Genomic DNA, 17,424 nt, shown 5'->3' on the forward strand with positions numbered 1-17,424 from the left:
GTAATATTCGAAATCTATAAACGTTCCTGGTCAAGTATTTGTATTTTCCCGATTAATGAGCGTTTACCACAGTTATTGCTTCCGATGTTTATAGTACACTAACTATAGCAAACCAACAATATATACTGTCTCTACCTGTTACGATGATTATCGTCTATAATCGTTAGGCGAAGTTCTCGAAATTTCTGTTGGCAACAGTATTGGTAATCACTAGTATTTACATACACACATAATATTAGGTTGTCCAGAAATAAATGTCGGAATTCTCACGATGACATTTAGAAACTGAATATTGAGCAACTTATCGTTGGTTTGTTGCTTTAATCCAACGTTTGTCACTTATAATGTGTCTTAATTATCTGCTGTTTCAATTCTACTCAGAGTAAATTTCGCAACCCCCAAGGCAGCATGGACAAGAACAACGTTTGTATGATTTTCCTCTACGACTTCAAACTTGGACGAAAAGCTACCGAAACTACACAAGACATCAACCAGGTATTCGGCCATGGATCTGTTACTTAACGTACTGTTCAGCGTTGGTTCCAAAGGTTTCGACATGGAGATGAAAGTCTTGAAGACACTATGGTCATGGAAGGAAACCATCTTTAAATGAAAACATATTAAAGGAAGTAGTTAAGACTTCCACTCGCACAACAGTACGTGAGCTCGCAAAAAAGATAGACACAAGCAAATTAAGCATTGCCAACCACCTGAGTGCGATTGGAAAGACGAAAACGTTTGGTAAGTAGGTTCCTCATGAGCTGACTGAAGATTAGGAAAATCAGCGTTATGAGACCTGTCAAGGATGACGCTCCAAAAATTAAACGAATTGGGAATAGAGGTTCTGTCTCATTCACCTTATTTTCTAGACATTTCCCCTACAGATTTTCATTTTTTCAAGCACTTTGACAACTTTTTTTAACAGTAAACGCTTTCAAAATCAGGCAGCTGAAGAAAAAGCTTTCAGGGAGTTCATTGATCAGATAATCTTTTATTTCTACAGCATAAACAATATCATTACACGTCGGTAAAAGTGCGTTGAAGCAAATGGTGCTTACCTTAATTAAAGCTTGTTTTACAACACTGGTTTATACTTTTCCAGACTTCTCAGTACAAAAACAACATTTATTTCTGGATAACTTAATACATTGTTGATTCTTACACTCGAGAATCTTGCACACATTTATTGAATAGACAGGAATTTCGCAATACTCATTCAACAGAAAACGTCACATGCATTTCTAAGTATATATTTAACTATAGAAACATCGATATTAAAATAACTATATATAATACCAATTTCGTTACAAACTAAAAATGAAGTTTGACGTATAAACTGTGCAATGACTTATCCTACTACATACATATATATACATTGCTGGCTAAAATCTTGAGGTCAATGAACATAAAAAATATGCATTTTGCGTTGTTAGACTCAACCACTTATTTGAGTGGAGCTTCAAAAGATGAAAATAAGAAAAGGGAAAATAAATATAAAAAACTTTTCTAGTATTTAATAGGGAAAATATGAACACTATGAAATTAGCCGAAATACTAGTTATAAGCGTTTGCAGAAGGCTGGCTGGAATGTTATTCCAAGTAGGGAATATGGTTTCACGAAAATCATGCACTGTTTGGAATTTCAATAGACTTCTCTTGCCATCCACACCCAAACATTTTTAATGGAGTTCAGTTCGGGCGAACACGTTGGATGGTCCACAAGAATCACGTTATTTTTTTAGCGAGGGGTTTCAGTCAATAAGGATGCTCTCTCCAACATGCCAATGTAGCCAGCTGTTGTTTGACGCCCCTGTATAACCTAAAGTTCCATTGTACTATGAAAGGAGAAAGCACCCCAGATCATAATGGAACCTCTTCCACTGTGTCGTGTAGAAAATGTCTTCAATGGAATATCCTCACCGTGCCAGTAATATTGGAAGCCATCTGGACCATCCAGGTTAAATTTTTTCTCATCAGAGAACAAAACCTTCTTCCACCTTTCTACATCCCATGTTTGGTGCTTCTCAGCAAAGTTTAACCGCGCTCTTTCGTGGTGTGGAAGGAGGCGTGGCCTTTAAAGGCGTTTATGGTTTTTAAAGCCTTTCTCTCGTAGACGCCGTCTTATTGTTCTTGAACTGCATTCTACGTCCGTAAGGGCCTTAATCTGGTTCGACGATCGGCTGGTGTCTTGCCAGACAACCCGTCGAATCATTCTGACTAACGCCGGCGAAATTTTCTTCGGTCGACCACTTGAAATTCACGTTCCGTATCCCTTAGAAGGGTCTTCAAGGGTCTTTTAAGAAATTTGCAACAGCAGTTTTACTACGCCCAATCTCACCAGCGATGGCACGTTGAGAGAAACCTTGCTTTTCAGCTCGACAATTCTGCCATATTCAAACTTTTTAGCCTTTGCCATGTTTTTACACAATGTAACACAGGAGATGTCAGTGGTAGATGTTGACAACGCTAAAGCTTGAACACAAATAACTAAATGTCGTTACGTGTCTACCGATTAACGCTTCGTGTCAATATGGTATTAAAATTTCGACCAGCTAGTATTTAGGCTAATTTCATAGTGTTCACATTTTCCCTATTAAATGCTAAAAAAGTTTTTTTTTTTTATTTTCCCTTCCCTTATTTTCATCTTTCGAAGCTCTACTCAAATAAGTGGTTGAGTCTAACAACGAAAAATGCATATTTTTTCTTTATGTTCATTTGTCTTAAGATTTTGGCCAGCAGTGTATATATATATATATATATATGAAACTAATATCTATGTGTTTGCAAAATTTCTTTCACAGCTTAAGTCTGATTTGGATGAAACTTTGCAGATATTTTAACAACATAAGCGGAATTTCCTAATACAGTTAAAAGGACCTTATTTTATAACATCTTATACTAAATCACTTCCTTAATGGAGAACTAGTACTTCTTTTTCTTTTCAATAATACAAATTGAGTTTGTACATTTATCATTATTGAAGAAATTAATTTTCTAATAAAATGTTTAAAATCTTAGTAAAGTGAGTTTAATGCAGATTTTAAAAATGAGTCTTTCTGGTGGAGAATTGTCGTAATATTTCAGAAGAAAAGTGACTTTTCTGTTGGAGAGTTCATGTGTACGATATTGATTGAATTGTTCTGTGACTGAAGAAATTACAAATCTTTCATGCGAAGTTCGTCGCCTTTAAACTTGCAGAAATTTTGTAAATAACTCGACCTTCGTAGGTTACACAAGTATTTTTTAAAATTCCGATATCAGTACAAAGTTATCAGAAACATCGAAAATGGCAAAACCAAAAATTTCCAAATAGAAAAGTGAGTAGTCACGGAGAATGACTGAAATTTTGAGAAAAAAGAAACAAAAAACTCCAGGATGCAAGTTATAGAAAGGAAGAGAAAAACTTTCTAACTAAGTTATGAGGCAAGATACAATGAGAAGAAACCAGGAACAAATCTCAATGTAGATGGACATCAAATTGTTCGCCAGAGCTCAACTAGAAGAAATCAGGATAACTTGGGTGATAGAGACACAACATTGTTTATCTCGTCAAGATCCTTACTGAACATCTGCTGCTAAATAATTTTGAAATTCCGTTTTAAATCGTATATTTTATAAAACTCTCTTCATACAATAATACCTTTATAACGGTTCAGAAACCATTAAATTTAAAATCCACTCTATAAATCTAGTGCTATCAAATAAGAAAATAAGTAAATAAAATATAACCTGTACTGAATCTTTGTTAAACTCTCTGGTATTTGTAAGATGGTAATTGTCAAAGCTCTTATGACTTTTCAATGGAATAATGTTAAATTAATTTTGTTTTATTCTTAATATTTCTTATTACACATTTGTTTTAGTGCTGTCCAATTACTTTTATTATATATTTTAAAGATAAATTCGTGATGACTAGAAACCCGCTTGAAGTGAAAATTTATTCTCAAGACTGTTGGGTCCCCTGCTGGTACAGCGTTATTTGTTTGTTTGTTTTTTTGGAATTTCGCACAAAGCTTTTGTTTGTTTGTTTGTTTTGGAATTTCGCACAAAGCTACTCGAGGGCTATCTGTGCTAGCCGTCCCTAATTTAGCAGTGTAAGACTAGAGGGAAGGCAGCTAGTCATCACCACCCACCGCCAACTCTTGGGCTACTCTTTTACCAACGAAAAGTGGGATTGACCGTCACGTTATAACGCCCCCACGGCTGGGAGAGCGAGCATGTTTGGCGCGATAGGAATGCGAACCCGCGACCCTCAGATTACGAAGCGCACGCCTTAACGCGCTAGGCCATGCCAGGCCATACAGCGTTAAATATACGGATTAGAACACTAAAATCAGCAGTTTGATTCCACTCGATAGACTCAGCAGATAGCCCGATGTGGCTTTGCTGTGAGAACACACATACAAGACGGCTGGTAAAGGTATTGAAACTTTAATTGAAATAAAGTACGTTGTTCTGCGCTTTATTTTATTTAAAGTTTTAATACCCATACCAGCTGTTTTAAGAACACATAATTTCAAATGCTTAACAGAACATATAATTATTTTTCTGTTATTTTGAGCATTTAGAGTTTTTTCTCAAAAAATAATAAAAACAAAGCTCTCTTTAAAACGTTAATTTCATTCGATATTGGTTGAACTAAACACTTAAATTTATTCGTTAAAAAACGACTATGAATTTTAGGGATAAATATTTGTAGTTGATTCATGAACATTGAAAGGGTTGAATTTTGTTAAATTCTGTCGTAGTTCTTATTATATTTATATATATATATATAGCATGTTGTTAAAATTGTTGGTTTGGAGTGGTGATTTAGGGCGCAAAGCAACTAGGCTATCTGCGCCTGTTAAAGTCTGTCGTGTTTCTTATTATTTTGTAATGGATATATGAAAATATTCAATGAAACTTACCACTAGGTGGCTATTACTCTTCTCAGCATTGAATTTCGTGACGCAGTAGAATTATCACAAAATAGGGCAGGATATAAACGTTTTATGAATGTTACACCTTATTGACGAAAGTGTCTGTTTCACGAGAAGTTTGTATATTGTTGTAATTAATTTATATATTTATACTTTAAATGTAACAAAGATTTTTCTAAATAATTTTGGTAACTTTAGGCTAGAAGGTAATAATACTGTAAAATGGCGTACAGCCGATTTACCTATCACTGTGAACAAGTGAATGTGATGTTTATGAAACCTCGTGGAAATACGTAAATCTATTTAGGATGAGTTTTTAGTGACGCCTTTATATCTTTATTTTAATACAATAAATGCGCATTGAGATTTATTTTTGTCATGGCAGCTGCAACTTTTTCAGCAAACATCACGCCACCGGTAAAAGAAGCTACTTTAGAAGATGAGGAAGATGAACCTGTGTTTAAAAAAGTTAAAGTAGATAGCTGTGCTCCTAGTTCTAGAAGGATAACGTCCGGCCATGTTCGTAAGAACTCTGAAGCTGAAGGAGACTTAGCTACAGTGGAAAATACAGGCGAAGAAGATATCGGTATCTCGTTAACTGAAGGCATTACAGAAAACAGTGATATTGGCGAACTACAAACAGAAAAAGATGTTGGAATTGAAGAATTTGTTAGTGATAAACCAGGTTTTTTTGGAATAATTAAACAACGATACTCAGATTTCTTGGTGAATGAAAAAACAACTTCCGGAACTATTGTAAAACTTTCTCAGTTGGAGTTGCCAGTAGATTTTAGTATTTCTGAAACAGGTTTATCCATTCCAGAATCTATTACAGATGTAGAAGAAGGTAAGCTCCATGCTTTGGAAAGTAGCACTGAAGAAGATGATTGTTTTGAAATTAATGTGACCAATTTTAACAAAGATGAAAGAAGAAAGATACATGAATACATAAGAAAAACGTATACTGGATTGAGCAGTCAAACTGAAGACAGAGGTGAAGAAAAGGTTATTTCAGTGTGCCGATCCTCAAAGAATAAAAGAGGAAATCGAAATTATTGGCCACCCGGAAGAGGTGATTATACCAATTTTGTTTTATATAAAGAAAATCGGGATACAATGGATGCTATTAACAATGTGGCTGCTATGTTAAAAATGAAAACTTCTGCTTTTAGCTATGCAGGTACAAAAGATAAACGTGGTAAAACTAGCCAGCAGGTGTCAGTTTATAGAGTCTCAGGAGAAAGGTTACTAAATCTGAATGGAAGACTAAGAGGTATAACCATAGGAAATATTCAGTACAAGCAAAAACCTATTAAATTGGGAGATTTGTCTGGAAATAATTTTGTAATAATAATAAGAAATATTACTGGTTCTGATACTGAAGTAGAACAGGCTGTCGAATCCTTGCATTCTAAAGGATTTGTGAATTACTATGGAATGCAGAGATTTGGAACAACAACTGTACCCACACAAGACATAGGTAGAGCTCTCGTACAGGGTGACTATAAGGGAGCTATTGAATTAATTCTTAAACCACGTGGAGTTGAAGATGCAAATTTAGCTGCTTGTCGAAAATTGTGGTGGGAGACACGTGATGCTTCAAAAGCTCTTCGACAGCTGCAACGTAAAAGTACAATTGAGGGACATTTACTTCAAGGACTGGTTGCACATGGACCCAATGATCTTGTGAATGCTTTAAATTTTATACCACGTAATACTCGTTTAATGTATATCCATAGTTACCAGAGTTTTATTTGGAACAAAGTAGTCACTCAAAGAATCAAACAGTTTGGATTGGTACCCATTGTAGGAGATCTAGTTTTACCTGGAAATGACCCAGAGAAAGATATTTGTAAGGATGATGTATCCAAGTGCTCACCTTCTGTAGTCACTGAAGCAGACCTGTCCAGAGGAGTCAGCATTTATGATATAGTTTTACCACTGCCTGGGTACAATGTTGTTTATCCACAGAATGAAGTAATAGAGTGGTACAAGGAGTTGTTAGAAAAGGACAATCTTACGCTAACTAGTTTCCAGTCTAGGGTTAAAAGCTACTCTTTAGGTGGATCCTATCGTCACTTGCTTGTTCGCCCTCAGTTGATGTCTTGGACTATGTTAAGATATGATGATATCAAAGAACCATTAGTTCTCAGTGATCTGGATGTTGTTCAGGGTGTGCAGTTACCATCTGTATTGACAAGTGGGGAGTTAAGAGCTTTAAAACTAGAGTTTTCTCTCCCGTCCTCCTCATATGCAACAATGGCTATTAGAGAAGTTTTGAAAATGGACACTTCAGCACAGATGCAAAAATCTATTAGTTTATCTTAGTTATAACCTGATTATATGAACTGTTTTTGTTGTTTTATTTTTGTTAGTTTTCTAAAGGCATAAGATGACTGTATGTAACATTTTTTAGCATGGTGGGTTTGGAATGTGACTTTGAAATTAAATATTGAAACTTTTGACACTAAACTTAGATTTGCATACAACAGAAGATCTTTCATAGCATACCCAAAAATTTGCATTAGTATCTTATGTGAGACTAACTCCATTATGGTTTGGTCTTGAAAAGTTCATACCTCTAGATTAAGTGCATTTAAAGATGTTTCATTTTATAGTTTTGTACAGTATTAAAGGAAATTCAGTCCTTTTTAGAATATTAAAAAAAATGTTGATGTAATACGTGTGCTAAGATTTCTTACATTTTAATAATATTCTGGCTTTATGGCTGAGAATGAAATTTGAAGAAATATTAAATTTGTGCAAAACTGGTATTTCTCAGTTGGTTTTATTTTGGTGCACTTGGATCTTGAAATGTGTTAAAAATGGGAAAAAAAAACTAGTATACTGATATAACAAATAGGATTTAGATATGCAGGGATTATTATGTGAATGAGCTAAGGTGTATTTTGAACATACTTAGAGTACTGTATTTGTAAACAATTGAATTTTATAGTTACAAATGTGTATCCAACATATGAAGTTTCTTTACAATATACTATTCAGTGACTACTGTACAAGTTTCATTACTTCATGTACGTCTGAAAGAAATTTGCAGTTCCATATAATTATTAAACATTTTTCACTAAATACTTCCGTAGTTTTTATGTAAACATTTAAGGCATTTGGACTATTGTTTGATTATTTATGTAAGAAATATTTTTATTTTAGAAAATATTGAAGAAATGTCACAATAGACCCAAGTAAATGCAGAACAGTAATATTTTAAAAATATTTTATGGATATAAGGAGCAGTGTGAAAGTATACCATTTGTTTTACTGAAGTCACCCCTTTGTTTAAAGAAAAACATCTAACTCAAATCTACTATATCATTAACATTCGTAAATCTAATAAAAAAACAAAGTGATTTCTTAAACTACATCATCAAGTAAACGTTTTATCTGTAATGTTGAAGTATTAGTTTCTAACCTTTTCATTTCACTACAAGAAATAGTGTAAAAGTGTACCATTTGACTTATTAAAATCACTTTTCTACTCGGAGAAAATAACCAATCCAAATTAAATGTTCCTCTTAAAATCCATAAACCTGATAAAGCATAAAAGAAACTGACAGCTTAGACCATTTCTAACCTTTTCACCTCTTAACCAAATCTCAGTTCCTAAAATTTTTAAATACTTAAGTTACTTGTAGCTACTTATGTGATCTAGAGATTAATAATAAAAAGGTCCAAGTTTTATTAAGTTATATTTCAGAAATCTGTTTTTGTAGTCCTAGGATACTGATGCACTTTCATTGGTAAAGAGAGAGAAAAGTGCACACAGCGTGGCAAGGGAAGCCAAACCAAAGTTATATAAAAGGATATGATAATTTTCAAGTTCAAGATTTCTCTGAACTTTGTTTTTAGGCCTTTTCTTGTATCTAAACACTGAGCTAAAGGATTTTAATATGAAAAGTTGTCTCTGTTCTTATTGTTTCTCCACTGTACCAGTATTATCTTTCCATAGTAACATGTTTACAAATAGTGAAAGTGAATTCATTGTTTAAAACTCATTTGGCACAGCACAATGTTTTGAAACAACATGGGACCAATGTTCCATCCTCTAAATTAAATTATAATAATTAAAAACAATAAATAAAAAACTTAGCCCTTTACATGTAGTTATCAAGTTTTTATTAAATGAACTTAAATTTACTGCACCTACAATGCCCAGAGGCCCCCACCCTGTTAAAAAAGTGAAAATACCTTTGCTGAAGATGACTTACCATGCAGAAATTTGTCTCCTAGTCCTACTATTCTAACTATTAAATATGAAAAGATGGTGCATAAACACTGTAAATTATTTTTATAATCTTAAACACCTCAATTAGACCCTCCCCCCATATCCTGTTTCAAGAGAAAACAAGCTGAGAGATTTCACTCTCTTGTCTGTCAACCCCTCAATCCCAGACACCCTTTCCAACAATTCATTGTCTTTCCTAAGGTCAAGAGCCCAAAACTTAATGCAGTATTTCCAAATTTTGCCTAATAAATGATCTTTACAATGAAATTATAACCTCTTTAGACCTTTATTCAGTATTTCTGTAGATACAACCTAAAATTCTATTTGCAACAGCACACTGTTTGGATGGCTTTTAGAGATATTGATTATTACACCAAGATTCCTTCATTTGTAATAATACAGTTGCCTACTTACTAGAAGTGTCTAGGTTCACAAACATTCTTGCTTTTTTAGTGCCTGTTATATCTGATACAGCTAGTAATGCCACCATTTCATAATTAGCACAAAATAAATTGTTATTTGGGTGTGTGTTTAGATAACATTTTGAAACTTCCGTGTTGTTAATTGCATCCATCTTGGTAGGTGGTTTATTAAAACAAGTTATATGCAAACTGGCTTGAGATTACTTAAGATGTGTTAACACTTTGTTGAAGTATGTCACCTGAATACTTGATAAATATTGCATTGTAGCTTGGCAGGAGTATAAATGTGGAATATTCAAATAATTATGTTTCTTGGCTTGTGACCTTTGTTTGTGCCCTTAATCCCAGTAACCTTACAGACTGGAAGCTGGTCAGTTTGGTAACATTAACTCTGTGTTGTGAATAATTAGTTTAACTTGTGTATACTTGTTTTTCTTTGCTAGCTCTCCAAGATTTATATTTTGCTTAACAGTTTGTAACATGCATTTTGCAAATACTTTTGGTCTTTTCTGTTGGCAGTAGTGTACCTGAATACCATAGACTACTTAAGAGAGTAAAATATTTTGGCATCATAGGTTTGTTACTGCCAATTTTATTTTGAGTGTATCTTTTTATTATTTCTTTAATATTGTCCCACTTACTGGTTCAGCAACATTTTTAACTTGCTTTGTCATGGCAGTTACTTTTTCTGACAACATGGAACTTTCTTTAAAGAAGAAGATTATATGGTGGTAAACAAGACTCAATCTGAAAATACAGCAATACCTAGCCAGAGTATTCTTCTAAACCAAGAACTTTGCCAGACCCACTTTTGCTATCTGGCACAGATAGCCTTGTAGCTTTGTGTCAATAAACATTGAATACCTACCTACCTTTGCCAGACATGGTAAGAGTAAAATTATGTTTGGGACCAAGGGGTTGATGGAAACCTTGATGTACAATTTAAAGCAACATTAAATGGTTAGGTCCCTTCTACAGGAAGTAATGAAGTGTCATGTGACAGTAATTATCCTGAATATCCCATAACTCAATAATACAGTAGCTATGAAATTTAAAGGTCCAAGTTGTGGTAGTGACTAAGCCCTAAAATCATAAGGCACTGTATGAAGGCAAGTAATCAAGAAAAATGATGAGGTAGAAAATCTGATATTTTATTGTAATATCTTCAGGCTGAGCACATAGCATTTTATTATGATTCAGTCAGATTAGGAGTTAAGATCTAGAAAAGTGTAATTATGATTCCCTAAACTGTGTTTAGATGGAAAGGACAATGTTGGATGTCATGATGAAGTGTTGTGTGACACATTGCATCATTATGATGGTAATAATAAATGCATGCTTTTCTGGACTTTAATTGTAAGTGTAAGATGAGATTTCTAGTATGCCTAGGCCAGATTTAAGTAAATTAATTGATAACATGTAAACAACAACTGGTGATAAGATGAAACAGCTAAAAACTACAACTGCTCAAGGGAACAGCAAAGGAGAACCTGGATTATTTCATCAAGTGTTTCAAGTAATCTTTGTTTGGGAGGGATGAATTTGGTTGCATGTGTAATGCTTTTTACTGGGCTTAGAAGGTTCAGTGCTTGACTTGTGGAAAGCTTGGACAAAAAGATTAATGACTGAAATCAAGATGTACTAAAGATTTGACTTTATGGGCAATAGAGATTGCTGATTTCAAAGGCAAAGATCCATATTTAAAAATATTATATTGGAGGGGCTCATCAACAAGTTTATTGTGTGGTTAATAACTGAATCCATTTAGGACTGAGGGGAACCTACTTTCTCACAGAAGAAATTTCAGTGTTGACATGGTTTGAGTTGGTCGCATCAGGCCACACACTGGAAAAAGAATGGTACCAGTAGATGTGACTGCATACCCAGCTTTAAAACAGCCCATAGAGCCTGTAAAAGTCTGCAAAACACCAAAGTTTTTGGAAGGCATCATGGTACCCAACAGGTCAGCGTGGTTTTTGTGGCTCGGGTCATATGATGCTAACACCAACAAAGTTTGAGCTTTACTTCCAATGGTTCTATGAGCATGGAGAAATTATCCATACTTAAGTTGTGTCACAGCTAATCGCTCTTGTAAGTGTTCTCATAACCTGTTGTCTGGAAAAACCATTGGATGCACACACCTTTCAAGCTATCACCACAAAAATACTGTAAGGCTGTAATGAACAATGACTGCTGCAGCACAAATTGGTTTTGATTAGCAAAGACCCAGTTGAATATAGCCATCAACTTTGTCAAGTTATCAGTTCATACCTAACATTATTGTGAATTGTTTGGAGAACCGTAGACTTGGCACCATATGGTATATACTTGTAACAATACATAACGTTTATTCTGGAAAACTGTTAATCAAATGTTTAGGCATGTTTCCGATTATGTACTTCTCATGAGCATTAAACAAAGATAGTTTTCTTTTATCAGACTTTCAACCTAAAGGGGCCCAGCATGGTTTGGGTGCTCGGCTCAAAATCTGGGGGTTACGGGTTCGAATCTCTGTTACAAAACAGCCGTGGGGGCGTTATAATGACGGTCAATTTCACTATTCATTGGAGAAACGGAGTAGCCCAAGAGATGACGGTGGGTGGTGAGAGCTAGTTCCTTTTCTCTAGTCTTACACTGCTAAAGTAGGGACGGCTTGTGCAGATAGCTCTTGTGGAGCTTTGAGCGAAATTTAAAACAAACAAATCCAGCTTGAAGAGCTTGGGTCTGGTGTGGCAATTATCAACTGGTTTTACCTGTGCAGAAAGTGAACTTCAGGTCAGTAGCAGAAACATCTGGTGATGAAAAATCAAACTTTGACAGTAGTTTCTTTTGGATAACAAACACCATACTTAACAGTCGGGCTTGGCAATGTGTTTTTTCTAAGAGCAAAGCCACATCAGGTTAACTGTTGAGCCCACCAAGGGGAATCGAACCTTTTAATTTAAGCGTTGTAAATCCGTAGACTTACCGTTGTACTAGCGGGGAGCCGGGATTGGCAAAGTTTCCATATAATTCAAGCACCGAAAGATGAAGGCTCGGCATGGCCAGATGTTTGAGGCACTCTACTCGTAATCTGAGAGTCGCGGATTCGAATCACTATCACACCAAACTTGATCGTCCTTTCAGCTGTGTGAGCATCATATGTGACGGTCAATCCTACTATTCGTTGGTAAAAGAGTTGGCGGTGAGTGGTGATGACTAGCTGCCTTCCCTCTAGTTTTACACTGCTAAATTAGGAACGGCTAGCACAGATAGCCCTCGAGTAACTTTGCGCGAAATTCAAAACAAATCAAGCCAAAAATTAATAACTACCTGATCGCGTCAACAAGACTAGATCCTAGACATCTCGGACTATCGTTACATGATTTTTACAGCTTACATCACTGGTCTGCGGATATTCGCTTTTGATATCGAAATAAATGTGTAACGTTAAAAAAAAAATTAATATCTGTATATGGCAAACGTATCATGCACGTTCTTAAATATCTTTTAAGCTCAATTTTACTCAACAGATGACACTACATATAGATGGATAGTTGTTGTTTTGAATTAAGCACAAATCTACTCAATGGCCTCTGCCCACCACGGGTATCGAAACTCGGTTTGTAACGTTGTAAGTCTGCAGACATGCCGCTGAGCCACTGGGGGCCAGATGGATAGACGTAGTAATTTCTAAAGGTAAGGTATGTTCTTTGTATAGGAATAAAAAGTACTCAAACAAGAATATTAAAAATTATGAATTTAAAAATGATGTAGGAATCCGGCTAAAAAAGTAACGAAATAAAAATTAAAATCACAATAACAAATTTATAACATTTAATCCCTACTTTGCTAGTTGTATACAATTATTTGTATACAAGAATTACGTTTTTAAAATTTGTGATTGTGGTTTTAATTCATGTAAAAGCTATAGCTATTAGGGATATGGCAAAAGTGAAAGTTTATAGATATTATAACTGTGAGGTATATGGTTATACTAAAAGTTTATAGGTGTTTTGTCCATTCCATGGATGTATAAAAATTGAAGAAATAAATAGGAAAAATAACAAAAATAAAATTGTAACTGAAATTGGGAATCGTTCGTTATTCGTAGAATTGTTATAAGAAGTATCTTTGTTTGTTTGCTTTTTGAATTTTGTATAAAGTACACGAAGGCTATTTATGCTAGTTGTCCCTAATTTAGCAGTGTAAGACTAGAGGGAAGGCAGCTGGTGATCACCACTAACAATTGGGCTACTTTTTTTACCAACGAATAGTGAGATTGACTGTACCATTATAACGGTCCCACCACTGACAGGACGAGCATATTTGGTGGGATTTGGATTCAAACTCGCAACAGTCGTATAGCGTATCTAAAACGCTGCAACAAAAAGTATATCAACAAGTTAAGTGATTATAGTTTAATAGATTTTTAAACTATTATATTAGGCCTGGCATGGCCTAGCGCGTTAAGGCGTGCGCTTCGTAATCTGAGGGTCGCGGGTTTGCGCCAAACATGCTCGCCCTCCCAGCCGTGGGGGCGTTATAATGTGACGGTCAATCCCACTTTTCGTTGGTAAAAGAGCAGCCCAAGAGTTGGCGGTGGGTGGTGATGACTAGCTGCCTTCCCTCTAGTCTTACACTGCAAAATTAGGGACGGCTAGCACGGATAGCCCTCGAGTAGCTTTGTGCGAAATTCCAAAAAACAAACAAACAATTAAACTATTATCAACCTCCACTTTGGTTGACATTGTGATCCATACAGCTAAATGAAGCTAGGAATAACCAACGACTCCTACCTTCTGTCACGATATTAATTTTTTCCTTGTGAAAACGTTAGGTACAACAGTATGTACTTTGATAATGAAAAACTAATTTAGTTTAAGGTAGCTATACATTTACATAGTGTTATCAAGGTTTAGCTTTTTTATCAGAAAAATCATCTTTTATTGTGTTTTTGTATGAAAATGTATTTATTATATTCGTGATAATTTCTAGAAACATGTCTGAATGATCCTAGAAATAAGTCCAGACTTTTATGTAATGTAAATAATTAGTTTAAACTGAGGAAAACTGAAAACGAAGTCGAATTACAGCACTAACTAGTATTCCCTAAGTAGGAGATATGCTACAGTAACTTATTAATGGTAATTTAAAACGAAACCTCTTAACAATTTTACCTTAGTACACACTATAGACACACTAATATCGCACATTTATGCTAATTATAAAGTCTATAGCATCAACAAAAATCTGAAGTTATGAGTTAAAAACCACCATAATATGATCTCAATTTCAGTTTTCGAGAAAAATTTATTTAAAATCATTTAAATAAAAAAAACCTTTAATTTTTCGTACTTTTAAAGGCGTTTAGTTTAGCCAAGACTTTTTTTTTTTTTTTGCACTAAACATCGAAAGTAATGGAATTTAAAGAAACTTACTTTTTACTAGTATATAAAGTAATGTAAATATATGGATATGTTGGGTCAAGGATTCTTCTAGGCAGTAGTTATATGTAATTTATTGGTTATAAATTCGACAATAAATGAACTGCGCACACTCCACTTTTAAAAATAATATATATTCGAAACAAGTTAAACGTCTGAACAAACATTTTTTTTGCATTATGGAGATCACAGTTATATCCTAAACATAATGCAGTTCTCTTCTATTTGTTAAAAGTCCACTTAGAGCATTTTAAGTACTTGAGAATTCCGTTGACAAGCTGAACTATGTTTCTCTATTTCTATTGCAATAGCATATGTGTATTGTTTGTTTTGAATTTCGTCTGTGTATTCCCTAATCAGTAATAATCGTTTGCTTTTCCAACGTTAAAGTCCATGTTTAGCGCGACGGGGCGCGAACATGGTCGCACGCCTTACGCGCTAGGCCATGCCGGGCCACATATGTGTATAGTCTGTGTATTTCTAATTAAAGTCCACATAGGCGGATTCAATTAGTTTGGAACATCCTTTGACGAGACAAATCATTCGCTTTAACTCTTTCAAACTGTTAATTTCAATCTAACATATTAACCCTTAGGCATTCACTCCCACGATGGTTAACATTACATTTTCTAACTTTTATCTGACCATTTTCTCCTTCACGCGGCTTTTCTTTTACTCTGCTTCTGCTCGCCGAGTAGCAGTTATTTAGACGTCTATCACTTAGGCCTTTTAGAAATCTCCATAACGTCAACATCACTGAATTGCAAATACAATTGTCAGCCTCGACCGCAATGAACTACAAACACAAAATAAATAAATTAATAAAACTACAATAAACAGTCTTTCATATCTGACAGGGGTTAAAGACTCAAATCGTGCAAAACAATAAATCACGATATTTTTTGACATTTAGAGGGTATATGCTATCTTGAGCTTGATGTTAGTTAATGCTGATGTAACGTTTTCCCACGTTAGGCTTACTAACCGTAGGATCAAAAGATACTAGATTATGTACTGATCTTTAACTTGAATGGTCTATAAAGATTCGACATCAATAGATACTCGAGTACAAAATATTTTTTTACAAAAAAAAAATACGATACAGGCACAAACAAGAGCAATTAGAGATTCCATACCTTGTTTTGCCTCTCCTTTTCGAGATTGCATATGTTTATACTGGATAAAATCAAATTTCACCTTCAAAACTTAGATAATTCTCCTGAGATTCAAAATGATCAGTGACACATATCATTTTTTGAAGTGTGATGAGGAGTGTTAATCTGAATATGTCCATGAATTTTGGTACAAATTTAGTCGCATTTTACAAAGATATTAACCCCAAACTGCAAAAATACCTTATTTCCTCATTGTCAAAAATGTTTCAAAGTAATCCGGATTCTGATTTGTATCCAGACCAAATTTGGGAAGATTGTTTCTTACTGACTTCAAATCTCGTGTAAACTTTTCATATATATATTTTTTAGGTCTAAAGTCTTGCAACTTCCAAAGGGCCCAATCAATGACTCACATTTTAACTTGTTCAAGAGTTGTACACCCATTTGTTTTTCAAATTTGATATTTGAATAGTTGTTATAAGAAAGTTTCAAAGGATAGGAAACAATCATCTTCAATATCAAATTTAGAGGTAATAGAAAAATTTGATCCTCTGGCTAAGAACCTTTTCTAATCATTAGACAAACTGTAGTTTGATAAACATTATCAGTATATAAAGTTTAGTCGAAATGACATCTTAAATAAAACAAAACAATTAAAGTTTATTTTAACTAAGTTACACTTAAAACAGTCAAAGGACAAACTAAAAGAAAAAATTCATGTTCACTCAAATGTTAAAACTAAAATACTAAAATGAATGGACAAAGCTCCAACGAGTGTGTGCTTTCTTAAAACCACATCGGGCTATCTGCTGAGCCCACCGAGGGGAATAGAACCCCTGATTTTAGTGTTATTAGTTCGTAGATTTATCGCTGTAGTAGCAGGGGGCAAGCTTAAAAGAAAATCATGTTAAAACTACCAAAGCTTTTCGTATAATAGTTGAATAGTTTTGATGGTTCAGAGAAAATGTTAAGTAAAACTGGATTTTGTTCTAGTATTATTAGCTTCAAAATAGGGCTCAGGGGCTCATATCCAGTTGCGTATTTAGGTAGGGGAAGAGAGGTATAAGCCCTAAGGCTCACGATCTTAATGGGGGCCCATTGATAATTTCATTTTTGTAAAATTATATGGGATGTAGCGTCCACAGAAATTATTAGCCTCTGGGCCTACACAATCTTAAATCCTCCACTGTTCAGGTCTTTCAGAAGTTGCTAAAATACTTTTAACTCTGCCTTAGAGGGGCAAACTTAGCTTTATATACAAATATAATGGTACAAACCAAGCCATGTTTGCACACA

General features: G+C 34.6%; 1 protein-coding gene across 1 annotated transcript; it reads left to right on the forward strand.

The window, feature by feature from the left end:
* Positions 1-4,919: 4,919 nt before the first annotated feature.
* Pus7 (pseudouridine synthase 7) lies at positions 4,920-8,012 on the forward strand. Its single transcript, XM_076480732.1, has one exon. It carries the CDS (start codon positions 5,301-5,303, stop codon positions 7,248-7,250), a length of 1,950 nt encoding a protein of 649 aa, XP_076336847.1. The 5' UTR covers positions 4,920-5,300; the 3' UTR covers positions 7,251-8,012.
* The last annotated feature ends 9,412 nt before the right edge of the window (positions 8,013-17,424 follow it).

The sequence above is a fragment of the Tachypleus tridentatus genome, chromosome 13 (assembly GCF_004210375.1).
Source record: "Tachypleus tridentatus isolate NWPU-2018 chromosome 13, ASM421037v1, whole genome shotgun sequence".
NCBI classification, from domain to species: Eukaryota; Metazoa; Arthropoda; class Merostomata; order Xiphosura; family Limulidae; genus Tachypleus; species Tachypleus tridentatus.